The 16255-nt window shown below is 54.1% G+C and overlaps 1 protein-coding gene across 1 annotated transcript in view; it reads left to right on the plus strand.

The window, feature by feature from the left end:
• The window catches only part of IGFBP5 (insulin like growth factor binding protein 5), a 32941-nt gene extending 18088 nt beyond the window's left edge, over nt 1–14853 (plus strand). The window contains exons 2-4 of the mRNA XM_038422723.2: nt 7785–8011; nt 8298–8417; nt 9457–14853. Of these exons, the coding sequence (XP_038278651.1) occupies nt 7785–8011; nt 8298–8417; nt 9457–9588 (479 nt within the window). The 3' untranslated portion in view covers nt 9589–14853. The remainder of the gene's footprint in view (nt 1–7784; nt 8012–8297; nt 8418–9456) is intronic.
• Nucleotides 14854–16255: the final 1402 nt, after the last annotated feature.

Raw genomic sequence — 16255 nt, forward strand, 5'->3', positions numbered from 1 at the left:
AAGGGGTTTGGGTTCAAGGCCAGGTTTGGCCCGTGTATAATGACAGGAAATCGTTTACATGCCGCTGTAAGGCGTGCATCGATCCCGGGTGCTGGCCCCAGGATGGGATCCCTGCCCCAAGGCACTTGCAGAGTAAGGGGCCGATCCTGCACGCTGCTGAGTTCCCTCCACTCCGACTGAGTCCCAGGTGCGCTCAGCATCTCGCCGGGTCAGCACCAAACAGCCCAGACACACGCCCCGATTGCACGGGCGACCCTTGTGGGCCCAGCAGGTGGAGTGGAAGAAGGAGCTCAGTGGTTTGAGCATTGGCCTGCTAACCCCAGTGTTGTGAGTTCAATCCTTGAGGGGGCCATTTAGGGATCTGGGGTAAAAATTGGGGATTGGTCCTGCTTTGAGCAGGGGGCTGGACTAGATGACCTCCTGAGGTCCCTTCCAACCCTGATTTTCTATGATTCTGTTGGTAAGGAGCTGGCCCCAGGAGGATCTGGGGGAAAAGGTCCTGGGTCTGGAGGTACTGCAGAATCACAGCCTCCGCTTTGATCGCTAGCCCAGTCCAGCTGGGTGCTGCCCACACTCCAGCCTCACTGAATTCACTGGCGCGGGGAGTGGGTCACCGCACTCAGGATCAGATCCCACGTACTTGAGGGGCCTCCCTCCCACTCCTCTATTGTCTGTGGAAAAATCCCAGCTCCCCTTCCTCTTTATTCCATGATTCCAGGGTGACGTGAACTGTGGACCCAGCATAGCCAGTGCCTCTACTTTGTCCCCCACGAGAAGGATCGCAAAACATGACAGAGCTTGGAAAATGTGGTTTTGTGAGCACTGCCTCCGGCAGTTCTGGGGAATCAGTCCCAGCTGGGCAGCTCCTGCCACTGCTGGTACTGTAGCCTCGCTGTCTTGAGCAAGGGTCCCCTCTCACGAGCTGGGAATGCTTAGACTCTTTGAAGGGGCTGCAGGGAACGGTGCTGGAAACCAGTAGGTGATGCTCATCCCTTTGAGTCAGTCCTGGACCAATGCAGTTACAATAAACTGCGTGTTCCTGCCTTAAAATTCCTACATCGGTTTCAGTTTGATACATGAGTCTACTTCATTGCCAGCCCTAAAATGTAATGTCTGATTGCTCTGTGCTGTTAAAGAGCTGCCACATTCCACGCCAGAGGTGGCTGCATTTCAGTGCTGGGTAATGTGATCCTTATCTTTTTCCCTGCCTGACCAGCTGGTTGGGAGGATGAATCAAGTAAACCAGTCTGTCCTCCTCCAGCACCTTTCACCTAAGAAGCTCAAAGGATTCCTTATTCTTATTATGGATGCATCCGATGAAGTGAGCTGTAGCTCACGAAAGCTTATGCTCAAATAACTTCGTTAGTCTCTAAGGTGCCACAAGTCCTCCTTTTCTTTTTGCGAATACAGACTAACACGGCTGCTACTCTGAAACCTGTCCTTATTCTTATTAGTTATTACTTACTAGAGGGTTGCACGTGTTATTGTTTACGTAAGCTGAACTGTGTCTTATCCAACTTTTTAGGTGCAAAGGGCTTGTTGAGTTTTCCAAAACACCATAAACAGTGAGTTTCTATGGCTCAATAACAATGCAGTCGCATGTTATAGCCCCTATTTCCTGGCCTCCAGCCAGCAGAAAGCAAGAGACTATCAGAGAAGTTAAAGAACTGCCTCGTGATCAGGAATAAACTCACAATGGCCAGGACAGGGAGACAGGCAGAAGCAAGTACACCCCAGTAGGGGCCTCATGCACATCCCCAAAAATCAGGATCGCTGTAGTTGCCCAGAAGCCATGAAAAGAGAGCTTTGGTCTGTGCTTAGGAAGACGCATGTGCAGTGGTAGGTGCTAGAGGGCAGCAGGTCTTGTTAGGGTTGCTGTAACTTTCACTTGCATGATTTGTTTCTCCCCAAAAACTGGGTTTGATTCGTAGCTACTCCAAGGCTCCTTTACATTGGCCGTGTGAAAGTGGGAGGTTAGAAAGCCCCCCCCCCCCCAAGAAACTCCCTTTTGAAGACATCCTACCTAACACCATGTTCTATTCCCGGCACTGCCTCCGGCTCTGCTCGGTGATTTTGGGCAAGTCACTTCCCGCCCCGTGCCTCAGTTTCCCCATCTGGAAAATGGGGACAACGATGCTGACCTCCTTTGTAAAATGCTTTGAGACCTACTGATGCAAAGCACTATAGGAGAACTAGGGATTATTACTGTTGTTAAACTGGTCCTGCTCTCAGCCCGCTGCATGGGGGCAGGCTGGCGCATGGCAGCAGTGCATGGCAATATGTTTATTCTCTGCTTATCAGGGCCCATGGGAGGTTAAGGGAAGCAGAGCACAGTTTAGAGCAGCCCTGAGGCTGTTCTAACTTGTATCAGTCACCACGCAGCCCCAGAATTCAAGCTGCGCAAAGGTTGCTTAAAGCAACTTTTACCTCCCTACCTTTCCTGCCCCAAGGAGTAACTAAGACTGGGGCCCACTGAGTGCATTGGGGGCCCAGTGGAGATGGGACATAGTAGGTGATGCCCTACTCAACTCCATCCACCGTCCCCTGCTCCGCCCACATTTCAGAAGAGTTGGCTCTCTCCGCAGTAGTCCACAATGTTTGTGTTTAATTAAGCTGCCACCCTGCACTGGCAACCTCTCAAGGAGCCCCAACGAGGAGCGAAGAGGCCAGTCTTTGCCCCCAGCAGCGTCGTCTTCCCCTGGCTCCCGATTGCTGTCTCCAAGGGTAAAATAGTGGAAACGGTTAGCGGTTCCTGCTTCTGCGAAAGACAATCCAACTGTAACTGAATCGTCGGGGCTGGCAAGCTGCTTAAAGGTTCGCCTGGGCTGCTGCACTGCAGGCAGGGCGGATCCTGATGGAGCAGGAGGCAAACTTCAGTCTCCTTCCTGAGCCAGTAGGGCCCTGCATGCCCAGCTGCAGACACTGACTTGGGAGGTTCCCCCCCGCACCCCCATCTGTATTCTGCAAACCCCCTGGGTCTTGTTCAGCCCCAGCAGCCATGACCTGGCCTGTCTGGGGGTTAACAGAGCAGTTTGGGGGGACGGAGGCTTTCGGCAGGCGTTAATGTGTCGCTGACGTGGGCATCTTACCCCTATTGCAAAGCCCGGCTCAGGTTCTCTCGGCCGGAGCTAGGAGGGGGATTGGGTGACGGCGAGAGGCTGTATCGGTGACACAGCCTGGGCCGGGAGTGTGCACGCCGCCGGATACAAGTTGCTCCCTAATGTTCCAGCCAAGGAATACATGATCCCTGGCAGGATCCCACTGAGCTCCTGTTTTGGGAGGAGAGGAGAGGAGAGGGGGGTCTGGCAGCTATCCTTGCCACCCTCCCCCAACTCTGGGCACCGCTTGGCCCTCCCTTCCCAACTGGGATGCCAGCCTCATGAGTAACTCTAGCAAAGCAGGAGCAAGGGAACCGTTGTCGGATTTCTGGAGCTGGGGAGCCCCCTGCCGTAGGCCCCGAGAGGTGGTTCAGTGGATTGAAAACACAACCAGCTCTCCTGGATTTATAGCCCCCCCCCACCCACCCAGCCCCCTCCCTCTCCCTCTGGCAGGCAAGGACTCAGCTAAAGTGAGACCTGGTGTCTTTTGTAAAAGCTTCATCAGCTGGGCTGTGGTTTTGCACAAACTAAACCATGTCCGGTTTTCCCCCGATCCCTCATTTCACATGGCGGGAGGGTGGGGGGATAGGAAGGCGAGGCTGATGGAGGAGTAGGCTGTCGTTACTGTGATCACTTCAGACCCAGCTTCGGGTGCAGTGGAGATCAGAGGATGCGCCAGGGTGTTGATCAGAGCAAGATAATGCTCTGGCGAATACGGAATAACAACTCTAGGGTAGCGGGAGCTAGACAGGTGTAAATCAGTTTGGGAAATATCAGCCCCCTAGCCACGCACCCCTCAAATCCATTTCCTTTATAGGGCGTCTGCTCACGCATTTTCTGTCTCTCCTACCTCCCCAAAGGGATCAGAACTGGGCCGTCCACTCGCTACTCATGATTCTGGCTCGCAGATAAATTCCAGGTTTGCAAAATTACAAATGACGGCAAGCGGGAATAAAGAGCTCTCTTTGCATCCTTTTTATATGCCTTCTCCCTGGCCATACCTGTGCCACTGGTGGCCCCTTCAGAAAAGAGGAACTGCTGCATTCAAGCTGGAGCAGGTCATTTTCTTGAGTGCCCACCAGACCCCCAAAAAACAAAATACACACAGCAGAGTTTGAGAAGATCCAGGACCCAGGCTTCCAGTTCATGATTATCTCTGTAGCTGATACTGTACAGACAGTAGGGGAGGCTGCCCTGAGTGCTGGGCTGCACATCCTGGTTTGTTATTATAGGGTTGCACAAAAGCAGTGGCTGCACATCCTGGTTTGTTATTGTAGGGTCACGCAGGAATGCCAGTCTGCACACCCTGCTTTGTTATTGTAGGGTTATTTATTAGGGTTATATGTTTTTAAAGGAAAAATTCAATCTAAACTATTCATTCTAAAACCAGCCGCATACCCACAGAGAGATGTTAATGCTCAGCTGGCTCTTCCGCCCATAGAGCTTATACCCTTACTATTAGAGCTGAGGATTCAGTGGACATGGGATCTTGGCACTGTCTCATTATTCCAGCAGGAGCTGAGCACCAGTGCCCGGGCCCAATGTCCAAACCAAGTTTTTAAAGCTGACGATGCTGGAAGAGCGAGAACAGTGAAGGCAATAATGCTCTTTGGCCAGGGGCATTGTGGGGGGTTTCCTTCTGTCCTCTGGAGTATCAGGGCTTGGGCACTGCCAGAGGTAGGATGCTGCACCAAGTGGATCTGGCACTGTACCACCTCGCTTCTTACCTGCCTTCCAAAGCTGATGTTCTATGGTCTATGGGCCCAATCCAGCGCCTAATGCAGTCAGTGGGGGTGGCTTGAGGTTGAAGACGGGAGCGTTATCCTGGGGTACATGCTGCTTTTCTGCCCAGCTTTTCAGTTGGCCTGGCGAGGGGTTCACTTTATATAAAAGGGACGTCACTCATTTATGCCCAGGGTGTAGGTTTGGTTAATACAGCTTGGCAGAAAAAGGGATTAATTTCAATGGTCTGGTGAATGAGAAGATTTCAGGGTAAAACGGCGCCATTTCCTGTTGGAAACCCAAACACCAAGGCCTTGCACTAGTGGCTGCTGGCTGGTCTTTGTAACTGACCGGCTCCTGATTCCCAACTGGTTCATTCTTCCAGGCCTGATCTTTTCATGTTTTATTTAATCAGTACATTTGTTTCCTCCAGCAAACAAAGAAAGCTCTAAAACACACATTGTCTGCACCTGAGAAAACCTGAGTGCACAGATAAGTCTGGGGCCTCATGAGATGAGAGCAGGCAGGATGGCTCAGTGGTTAGGGTGAAAATCTGGGACTTGGAAGACTTTGCGTCAATCTCCTGTTCTGCCAGAGACTTCGTGTCTGAGCATGGGTAGATTTCTGTGCCTCAGTTCCCCCATCTGTACAATGGACGTAACAGCACTGCCCTGGCTCCCGGGTGTTGTGAGAATAAATACTTTAAAGGTTGTGAGGATGTGAGGTACATCAGGCTCTGTTGAACCCAGTGGGTTTGAGTAAGATCCTGAGAGGCTGTAATAGGATTTGCTCAGCAGTGATCAGGTTCATTGCATGGCTTTGCATAATGCACGTGAGTAGCTGCTAGGCTGGGACACTTGACTTTGGCAAGTAGCGTATTTGGGTTTTCTCAGGGCTGGGAGAGGAAAAGTTTGACTTGGCGTTGATTGAAATTGTGAATTGGGGTTGGGTGAGGGGGGCTGGACTGACAGCTGTAGGGGCCACAGGGCCTGAGCTTCCACCCTCCAGCACACCAATTCTGAGACCCTCCCGCCCTTATGAAACCCCCTGTGATGATTTCGCAGGGTTTTGCCTTGTGTTAAGTGGGAACTAAAGGCATGTGCTGCCACCTGCTGATCAGCAGGTGAAATGCTTCCTTTCTGTAAGTGCAAGTACCCAGGTCAGTGATTGCAGGACTGTTATTTATTGCTGTCTGGCTTGACAGATTCCTGAGGGCCTGTGAATGACACTCTAAAAGATAATATAACAACTCCCATTACATTCTGCCTCCCGTAAAACTTCCCCTCCTATCCTACATGCTGTTGCAGTGTTCCCATGTGCTGTTAAACACAGTGTTCCACCCCAGAGATGGCTGCATTAGGTCCGGGTGAAAATCCCTTGTTGGCCTTTTCCTAGCCTATGCCTGGGCTAGGTCACAAAATAATTTTCTTTACGTTGATGGGTGTCTCTGCTTGTCACAGAATCGTCTTCTGTGGGGCTGGTGTCCCGTCTCCCCCAAGATCATCTGCAGGCTTATTCCTTGCCCGAGGATCATCTTTTGCACATGTTGGGCTCATTGTGACCAAATTCGAGTCAGATGCTCTCATGATGGTGTGGGGGGGATAAGTAGGTGGATGTATTTATAATCCTGATTCTGTTCCACTCTTCCCCCTGTTCTCCTCCTCTCCAGTGTTGTGCATTTGTCATCTCTTTCTGCCAGAGGGGCCCCTACAATAGAACAGGCTTGGTAGGAATATGGCCCAGGGTTCCACTGTCTCTGGAGCGGAGATCAATAGTCACATCTAGAACTGAAAATAACCCTCTTTCACGCCAGTGGCTGTATTAAAGGTCACAAGTCAGCTAAGTATAGGCTGTCACCGGCTCACTCCTATATATAAGCACTCGGGAGCCCTGCTGACATCCCAGCTGTTAAAATCATATTGGTTGGGAGCAAAGTGTTCAAAAGGTCTCCCAGCATATATGGGGGTAACTACAATGGATGACACAGCAGATGACTTCGGCACAGACACACACACAGAGCTTGAGGCTGATCATACCAATAATAACTCATCCAGAAGGATCCCCCCAGCACTGCAGAGACTAGATACATACTGTACAGGGATGACTTAGCCACCACAAACATGCATTCCCCTCCTGGGACACCCATTCTGCACCAGCAATGCTACACACGAGGTTTTAATGTGGACCCTGCGTTCAGCTACCTAAAAGGAACCTTGCAGCTCTGCCAAAGATCCCAAATCCTGATGCAAAGCATCTCTTGCTATTCCCCTCCTGAGCCCTATAGATCCCTGCCAGCTGCCCTCAGACATGACCTGCAGGGACATGGACTCTCTCAAGCTAAGCCTGCCAAACCCTGAGGTGATTTTACCCTGGGGGCAAATGAAAACCAGCAGGAGAGAAGCAGGCCACCCCTACCACCATCTCCTCAGTGGGATTGGCCCTCTGAGCCCCACGCCCCAAAGAGACAACTGTTTTTCCACCCAGCCTGAAGGTTTCACCCCAGCAAATCTGAGCCGATTGAGGCGCTGGGCAGAAACGGTTCATGGTATGGCGTTGTCCTCCAGACACCCGGTCTCCTGCGTGTCCCAGCGTCGGTCTGTGCGTGTGTGACGGTGTGCGCATTCAGTAACGTGCCTGCACCTTTCTTGGCTCGATGTAACGATACACAGTGGCCTGTGTCTGTGGGGACCACTCCTTGGCCCAAGGCGACTTAATCTTGTGAGAGTCTCAGAGGGGTGACCTCGTGGGGAATCGCACTGGAAGGAAAGGTCTCTCCTTTATGGGGAGATGGTGCCATGCAATACTTGGCATGGCTCTCATTAGGTTATTCAGCACTCTCTCCCTCCCCCCATGCCTGCTGGATAGGTGCCAGGCAGTCAGCGAGCGGCGTACATCGGGCTGGCCCCGCAGGTTACATGACTTGCTCATGGAGAAGTCACTCCGCTTTGTCCCTTCCCCCTCCAGAGCGGGAATCCCGTGAGCACGAGGAGCCGACCACCTCGGAGATGGCGGAGGAAACCTACTCGCCCAAGGTGTACCGGCCCAAGCATGGACGCCTCTCCGAGCTCAAGGCTGAGGCCCTGAAGAAGGATCGCAGGAAGAAGCTGACCTTGTCCAAGTTTGTCGGCGGGGCAGAGAACACGGCGCATCCCCGGGTCGCCGTCCCCGAGCTGAGGCAGGAGTTCGAGCTGGTGAGTGCTGGGTTCCCCTCACCTGCCCCCTAGTGCCCCAGCAGCAGGTGCTAAGAGAGATGGGCATGATTGCCCTGGGGGGGCCGTATTGCCACGCAGGAGATGAGACTTTGCCCTGCTCTCTCCTGGCCTCACGCAGGGGAAATCCATCCCTTCCAGGAGCCCAGCGGGTCACTGTCTCGTGGGGCGTGCGGGATTCCTGGCTCTCGGTTGGTGATGGGGCGAGGGCTTGCTGGGCACCGCCTCCTCGTGGCGCCTCTTGCTGATCCTCTCGCTCCCCTGGCAGGGCCCTTGCCGCAGGCAGATGGAGGCCTCACTGCAGGAGATCAAAACCAGTGAACGAATGACCCCCCGAGCCGTTCACCTTCCCAACTGCGACCGGAAGGGATTCTACAAGAGGAAACAGGTGAGCTTCCCCATGGGAAGCCAGCATGGCCCCTCCCCACGACAAGGGTCTGATTCTGTCAGGGCCACTCTCCCCCGTAGCTCTGTGTCGAACCAATATGGTGCTAGGGGACATTAATGATGACCCCTAGCTGTTACACAGCACTTCCCATCCTTAGCGCTCAAAGCGCTTCACCAAGTATTGCGCCTCGGTTTCCCCATCTGTAAAATGAGGGTAGAGCAGTGACGCGACCTGCCCAAGCTCACCAACAGAGCCAGGAACAGAACTTGACCTAGAGCCCCGGTAGCCGCTAGGCAACACTGCTGTCGGGCCCCTGGGGCTGCCCTCTTTCAGCTGAGATGTAAAACTGCGACCAGGAGTGGCACGAGTCAGGGCGTGGGTTCCAGGGCTCACCAGTCGTGTGTGCAAACCGTGCCATCTGTTCGTCGGTTCTCTCCCACAGTGCTGTGCCCTAGACACGCCCTGCAGGGTTCCTCTGGTCGTGTTAGTGGTGGGCGGTCTTATTACCCACCCTCCTGGGGGGGTTGACCAAGTCAAGCGGCATGAGGCACTCCATGCAGCTGCTAGCAGGAAGCTGCATCTTCTCTGAATCATTTATGAGCAGTAGCACCCTGGCCTTGGGAATCAGGGGCCTGGGGTCGACTGTGCTAGGCATGCCGCACACCGGGAGCAAGAGACAGAGCTCACAGTCCACCTGGAGAAGCCGGGCAAAGGGTGGGAGAAAGGGAGGATTACTGACCCCATTTCGCAGTGTGGGAACTGAGGCCCAGAGGGTTGAGCTGACTTGCCCAAGGTCACACAGAGCCAGGAACTGAACCCGGTTCTCTCCTGAGTCCTGCACAGCACCTGAGTCATGGGGCTAGCCTTTGGCGAGGTCGAGGGCTGGTGCCGGGTTGCGCCCCATTAGAAGTGGCAGCTGCGTCTCGTTCCCGGCTTGGAGCCACGCGGCACTGCGACCTGGGCTCTGCTCCAGGCACCGTTATTTCCCCGTGACGCACCCGCCACTGACGTCCCTTTGCGTCTCTCCTCGCTTCCCCAGTGCAAGCCGTCCCGGGGGCGGAAGCGCGGGCTGTGCTGGTGCGTGGACAAGTACGGACTGAAGCTGCCAGGGACCAATTACGTGGCCGGCGACCTGCAGTGTCACAGCTTCGACAGCGGCGTCACCGAGTGAAGGGCCTGCCCCGTCCCCTGCCCCCCGCCCCCACGCCTCCCCACGCCCCGGGACTCCGAACCCTTTCATCTCATTTCGAAAAACGGAAGAAACTGAGGACCTCGGAATCTGCAGCCCGTCCTCGCCTGCTCGGCGACGGTGACTAAAGGAGAAGAGGAAAGCAGAAGTCAAACCAGCGCCGCCTTCCCAGTACAGACCCCCCCGAGATGCCCCCAAACTGCTCTCGACTCTCCGTGCAGGAACGCAGCCAGTGCCAACGTAGGAATCGACTTGGGGGCTTTTCTATTGTGGGTTTGGTTTTGGTTTGTTGATATGGGGGGGAGTCTTTTTTTGTTTGTTTTGGTTTTTAGACTAGCCAGCAACTTTCTAAACGGTCTCCAGTGAAACCAGACAAAGCCCTGCGATGGGGTACACGTCCACCGTTCAGCCCTTGCGTTTGAGTGGCTTGCTTGGCACTGCCAGAGCTAATATTGCCCTCCATTGGCACTAAAAGTCCTTTGATTGGTATCTCTATGGAGATAGATGCACAGCTTTCTGGGCAATCGGTGTCTAGAACATGGTTGTAAATGGGTTTGCATTTTGTTAGGAAACGAGGCAGGGGATACCAGCTCCTGCCAGCAAAATATGGTTGTGGTTCCTTTAAAAAAACCCGAAAATCGGCCAAAAGATAACCAATCACCTTTCAGTTCCATCGGGGATCATTGTCCCTGAGCAGCATCAGGAATCTTATTTCCTGTCACGTGAGATTATTTTAAATGTTGTTGGCCATCGGTGTGTGGCAATTTATGTTCTGTATGTGCGTGTGGCTCTGTTTCCGCCTTGCAAAAGTGGCCCCAGTCCTGCCGTCACGTATGCTGAACTTTACGCACGTGAGCAGTCCTGGCACTGGCCACTGTCGAAAGACAGGATATTGGGCTAGATGGACCTTTGGTCTGACCCAGTCTGGCCGCTCTTGTAATCTGTAGACGTTAACGGGCCTTTTCCCATGCTTAAAATCCTGCACTAGGTCAAGTGTTTGGAAAATCAGCGCCCAAATTCAGGCAGAAGGACCCCCCCCCTCCCCATCCACACACACACAATCCTGCAAACAATTTAGCATGTGTATAATTTTACTCACGAGTGCAGTCCCACAGACAGCTTTGCTTAAATGGCTGTGGGATCGGGCTCCAAAATCTTTACCACCCTCTGCCATGATGGGAAAGCGAATGATATTGTCCTTGCCCATCATAAGAATCATTTGCCCGGGGTGTGTGCGCACATGCACCCACAAATGCAAACCTCTCCCTTCTTCTGTTGCAATGGTAAATTACAAATGTCAAGTCTCTCCCCCTGCAATGAGCTCCATAGACACTTAGGCCCTGGCAGAGCTTACTGTGGGATCGGTGCCCTAACTTGGCCAAGACCGTTTGGCCAGCTTGTCGACTGTTGTGACTGACACCACGGAAGCCACTGATCTGAGCAACTCAAGCGGCATCTTCAGGCATGGCCAGATCGCTGCAGCCTTTGGACTCGTGTATTTTTTAACTCTTGGGACCGTTTTTTTTTTTCCCCTACTTTCACCATGACAAGGGTCTTTGTTAAGGTCGCTTCCAACGAGACTCCGCAGCAAAGAGGACGGGGCGTTTGGCTGACTCCCTGCTTTGGCCAATTAACGGTGCTCAAGCTGTCGCTACCCATTGCTTTGTCGCTGAGTGTGTGGACGCGCCCACTGAGAGAACTAGCCCCCACACCCATCCTGGCAGAGGCAGCACGGCGTGGCTGGTTACAAGCACACCCAGGCAACGTGCTAGTTAGAGACACAAAGAACGTGCCGGTTTCTTCCCCGTACCAGCCAGGACGGGCCCTGCTGCGGGCTGATCCTCAGGAAAGCCAGAGCGACGCCCACAACACACTAGTGCAGATCAAAGGGAACCAAGGAATCTCCCCGAGCTAGACTGGCTACTGCATGACCGGGACTTGCGGGGTTTCTTCCTCGACCTTCCCAGAGGAGCATGGGTCTGGCATTGTGGGGGCTGGGCAGTGCCTCCCTCCCCCGCCGGGCTTTGGGCAGTCGGGGGGGAGGTTTGCCCCACTGCTTTTGTTGAGTGGAGCAGAGGGTTTTGCCCCGTGGGAGATCGGCAGGGAGTCTGTGTGTGCCAGCGCCCCCGTCGGTGCTGTGACGCCGTGCTCCCGACACCAGAGCGTGCCATGCTCACGGATCCTGATTCTCAGTTCCCCAGGCCCCTGCTCAGGGCAGAGGGTGCCTTGTATTCTAGGGCTGGGCAGCCCCCAGCGTCATTAGGGCAGCCTCAGGGCTGCTCTGGCTTATGCTCTGGCCCCAGCGCAGTGTACTCTGGCCACCCTTCCTCCCGCGGCCAGCCGGAGACGCAGCGCCTAGCGTTGTGCAGATGGGCCGCGGTGTAACCGGGAACCAGGCCCACAGAACAGGTCCTGGAGAGGGAAGCGGAGACTTAGGCTCAGAGACTGGCAGTGATTTGAGAGTGGAAACTGCCCCAAATGCCCTTCTCCCATCACCTGGTGGCGCCATTTCCCAGGGCAAGGCTGGCCGTGCAGGTCCCTGGGCCTTGCCATATGAGATGTGTCCCCGGTCCACGGACCCCTCCTCCACCGGCCCACTCTAACCCAGTGAACCATCAAAAATGGGCCACCCAGCAGCCCTGGGCATCTCTCCAACTTGTCCTGGAAGCTCTGGGCTACTTGAAGGGAGAGATGAGCACACACTGGTGCGGCCGGGGAGCCCGCACAGTTCAAAGGCGTTTGACGTTGGTGGGCTGGGTCAGTCCATTGGAAATGGAAAGAAGAGGGGATGTTTGCCAAAGTCACAGCTATATCCTGGTCCGGCTCTGCCCCCCGCCCCCAGGGGCAGACCCGGGGTGCTCCCACCTTGCTCTGGAGGTCACTGGGTGCATTACAGGGGAGCCACAGCCTTGAAGATTGGGGTAGGTGGCAGAGAAGAGAGCATGGGGGCCATATACACCCCAAAGGGGGACGGACTGCGCTAGAAAGCTCTTGCCCGGGGAGGCAGTGCCCCCATCCGCCTGACTTGGCCAGTCCCTCTGCCGCGCACCCTCCCCAAGTGACCCCGAGTCCTGACTCTTTTAGGCCAGTACCCACCGTCTTCCCTTCTCGTGCTTTTTCGCCCTTGCTTGTTCGTTTGTCTTGCTGTTGCTTTAATCCCCGAAACTTGAAAGCTGCGAAAGCCTGTCTGGGCAGGTGATGTGCCCCGGGGCCAGGCTGGGGTCTCACCCTGTCTGCACTCAGCTAGGGATGACAGCTACTGGCTAGGGGGGGAAGGGTCACTTCCAAGCTGTTTCTTATAGCTCGCACCCTGAGCCCTTTTATTGAAAAGTTGATGGGGCAAAGATGAGTGGGATCCCCCGCACTGTACACACACAGGGGGGTGGGGGGGGCGGCACTAGACAAATGCTGGGCCTGGGTCAGAAGCCCAGGAAAAGCCCTGGCTCTCCAAGTTAAAGAGCTGAGCGTCGCCCCCATCTCACTGGCTGCTGCCCCAACCCAGAATGACACCCCCCCCTTTGTACTGGGCGGCCAAGGCAGTTCTGCTGGGAGGAACAACCCTGTGCCGCCGTGGGCCTGTTTCCCCCAACCTGAGTGGATCTGGAGGTTGGTGCTAGCTGGTGGTGCTACAGCTGGCCGAAAGCTAATACTCTTCTGCCTCAGTTTCCCCCCTGCTGAAGTGATCTCCTGTGTGCCTGTGAGCTCATCCCAGGGGGGAGGCACAGCCAGCCGTGGCCCCGTGTTCGGCTGCCAGTGGGATCCCCCCGCCCCGAAGCATTAAAGCTGCCCATCGGCCTGCTGTCGCTCATTGAAGGCCTGGAAAGGGGATTGAGGCTGGTGCAGATTCAGGCTGTCCCAAGGCCTTCTGCTTCCTGGGACCCCAGCAAGCGCACAGTGATTGGGGTGCGGGGCTGTGCATTCCCCCCCACCCCACTATGGATCAGCATAGGGGTCCCTTCCCCAACAACGAGAGCCTGAGTGGGCCAGCCCAGGGAAAGGGAACCCATGGAGACACAGCCCCTTAGGTGCCTCGCCCACACAGAGCTGTGGGTCTCTGCCATCATTGCTGGCAGACCCAGCTGTACAGTCCCCTTCGGAGGAGCCCGGGGCTGAGCCCGGAGAGAGGCAGATGCCCGGTTGCACAGAAGGGCTGTCAATACTCCCTAGGGCCGTGACTGTTTGAAAACTGCACTAAGATTCGCTAAGCAGGATTGAGCCATGTCCCGGGAAGTGGCTCATCAGGCCCAGACCCTCCCACCTTGCCCCAGGACAGGAGTTTGTTTTGGGGGAGTGGTTTGGGTTTTTTTAATGGTGGATCGAGCAAACCAGACGGGGAGACTCCCTCCAGTAACGGCTTAATCCCCGGGGAGGCGCCGGTGATCTCTGAGGCACATTTCACCTCTCGGTGTTCTTCTAGCCTGAGTCTCTGGCAATGAAACAAGCGGGCGGGGCGGGGGGCAAAGGAGGATCTAATGGGGTTCAGATTGAAAGCAAGGCAAGGGCGTGGTGGTGAGCAAATAGATCCTCTCCGGCGGGGTTATTCCGTGTCTGTGCTGCAGCAGGCAGTCTTATTTTAAAACCACTAGTACAAGAGCATTTTGCACTATTTCTCCACTCTCTTCTGTCGCACGGTTGTTTTTTCCCTAACGGAGTGTGTCTATTTCAACAAGCGACAGTTCACCTTGAGTCCAGCCCTCCCAGTATGAGCACCTTGGCTTGTAGTCCAGTGCACGGCACTGCCTCTTGCCCCACACTCTGCCCCGCCGGCCTTGGTACAGCCTGTCCACAATGCAGTTATCTACCATTGTAGTACAGTTGTTAACACACCAGATTCCGAGATCCCTGCCTGGTTTTTAATCTTTAAGCAATACTCACTACACATTTTACGGTAGCTTTTTATAGCTTTACATACATACAGTAGCTCTGTTTTGTTTTGTTTTTGTTTTTTTTTGTGTGCGTTTTTTATTTTTTTTTTTTTTTGGTGTGTGTTATTGTTTTTCCAGTAAAGAAGAAATATACATAATCGTACTGGTGGGGAAAAAAGAAAAAAAAAGCAGTTTGTGAAAAACTGACAACGGATGAGGAGCTTAATGCTCTGTTTTGTACTTTTAAAAACAAATCTCACGTTTTATTAAAAAGTGAAGATTGCTGTATGCTATTTATTCAACTTATAATTTATGTTACTCTTTGATCTTTGTCTTTTCTCATGGCAAAGCATTTATTTAATAAAGTTATGCATTCAGTTAGCGCGGGTCTACGTCCTGGTGGATGTCTGCATGTGGGGGGGAGGGATAAGCATGAACAGAGCACACTACAATGTTTTGGAAGCAGCGTCACTATGGTAAAGGATGAGAGGAGCCTATAAAGCTTCACGCTTCAGGCTTTAGCCATTCTAACTATTTAAGGGGTTAGGCCAGGCCCTTTCTTCCATAGCTGGGGTTCCTGTGTCTTGCTCTGAAGCTTTTGTTAGTGGCCTCTGTCAAAGACAGGAGACGGGGCACCTCGGCTCCATGCTGGCAATTCCTACGACACCACTGGACATTGCTAAAAGCTCTCACAAGGCTGATTCCTGGTTAGTTTGGAAACCGGACCATTTCCCAATGAGCTGAAGGCCGTCCTGCTTGGGAGAATGGGTGGCTGCTTCCGAGAGCAAGCACACATCCAAAACCCTCACGCCTCTCTCCCTGGACGATAGCCCTTGCAGCCCGTGGCAGTGTTTTAGCAGATGCAGTAGCCTTTCAGTGGAGGGCAGCACCACTCCCTCATACCCCACACGTGACCAGGGCACGATTCCTGACTCTCCCGCTGGCTTGCTGGGCACCTCCCACAGGCCAAAATGTTCCAACTTAGGGTCCTCGCGGGAGGCATCCAAGTGGAAAGCCGGCCGCTGCCTAACTTTAAGCAGCCAAGTTTGACCTTTGGTGGCTCTGTGCCCTGCCTTCCCCATTTGTAAAGTAGGCAGGAAATATTGACGTCCCGTCATGGGGGGGTGGGGAGAGGCTTTGCATTCCTGGCTGTGCCACGTTGGGCCCTTAGGCAGTGCCTCGTAACAATCTCCGCACATCCTGATAAGGCCCCCTGAGCCTTTATGTCTCCACAGCCCTTCACAAACTGCAATGACCAAATCCTTTGGTGAGGACGGGCAGAATCACGTGCTCCAGTTTACCAAAGGAGAAACTCAGGCACAGCGTGGCTAACGGAGCTAGCCAAAGTCTGTGTCAGGGCTTAGATCCCAGGGGTTCTGGGCCTGTGGCCGAGTCCAAGGGAACTGATGGGAGTGCAGGATTGTACTCCACGCCAGTGCTTGGGCCAGGCTAGTTTTAAAGCACTCCAGTGATGAGGCTGAGAGGAGACACACCTTATCCTAACGGGATGAAAAACATGGCATCGGATGAGGCCAATGTCACCGAAGGTCAATGTGTCTGGCCACACATGGAAGGGACTAAAGTCCTTGTGTTTCCCACACAGGAAGCGCTGCCAGGTGTTAACCATCAACCCCAAGCCGGATGCACAGCGGTGCGCTGGTTGTCCACGCAGCACGGGGAATAGAACTCACAAACTCTTGCGCCAAACCCACAGCAAGCACCTAGAGTGTCGCACGGGCTAATGAAGCAGCCAGAAGTGCGTCCCTTAGAGCAGCACTGCCGCC

The sequence above is a fragment of the Dermochelys coriacea genome, chromosome 11, assembly GCF_009764565.3.
Source record: "Dermochelys coriacea isolate rDerCor1 chromosome 11, rDerCor1.pri.v4, whole genome shotgun sequence".
Classification (NCBI taxonomy): Eukaryota; Metazoa; Chordata; order Testudines; family Dermochelyidae; genus Dermochelys; species Dermochelys coriacea.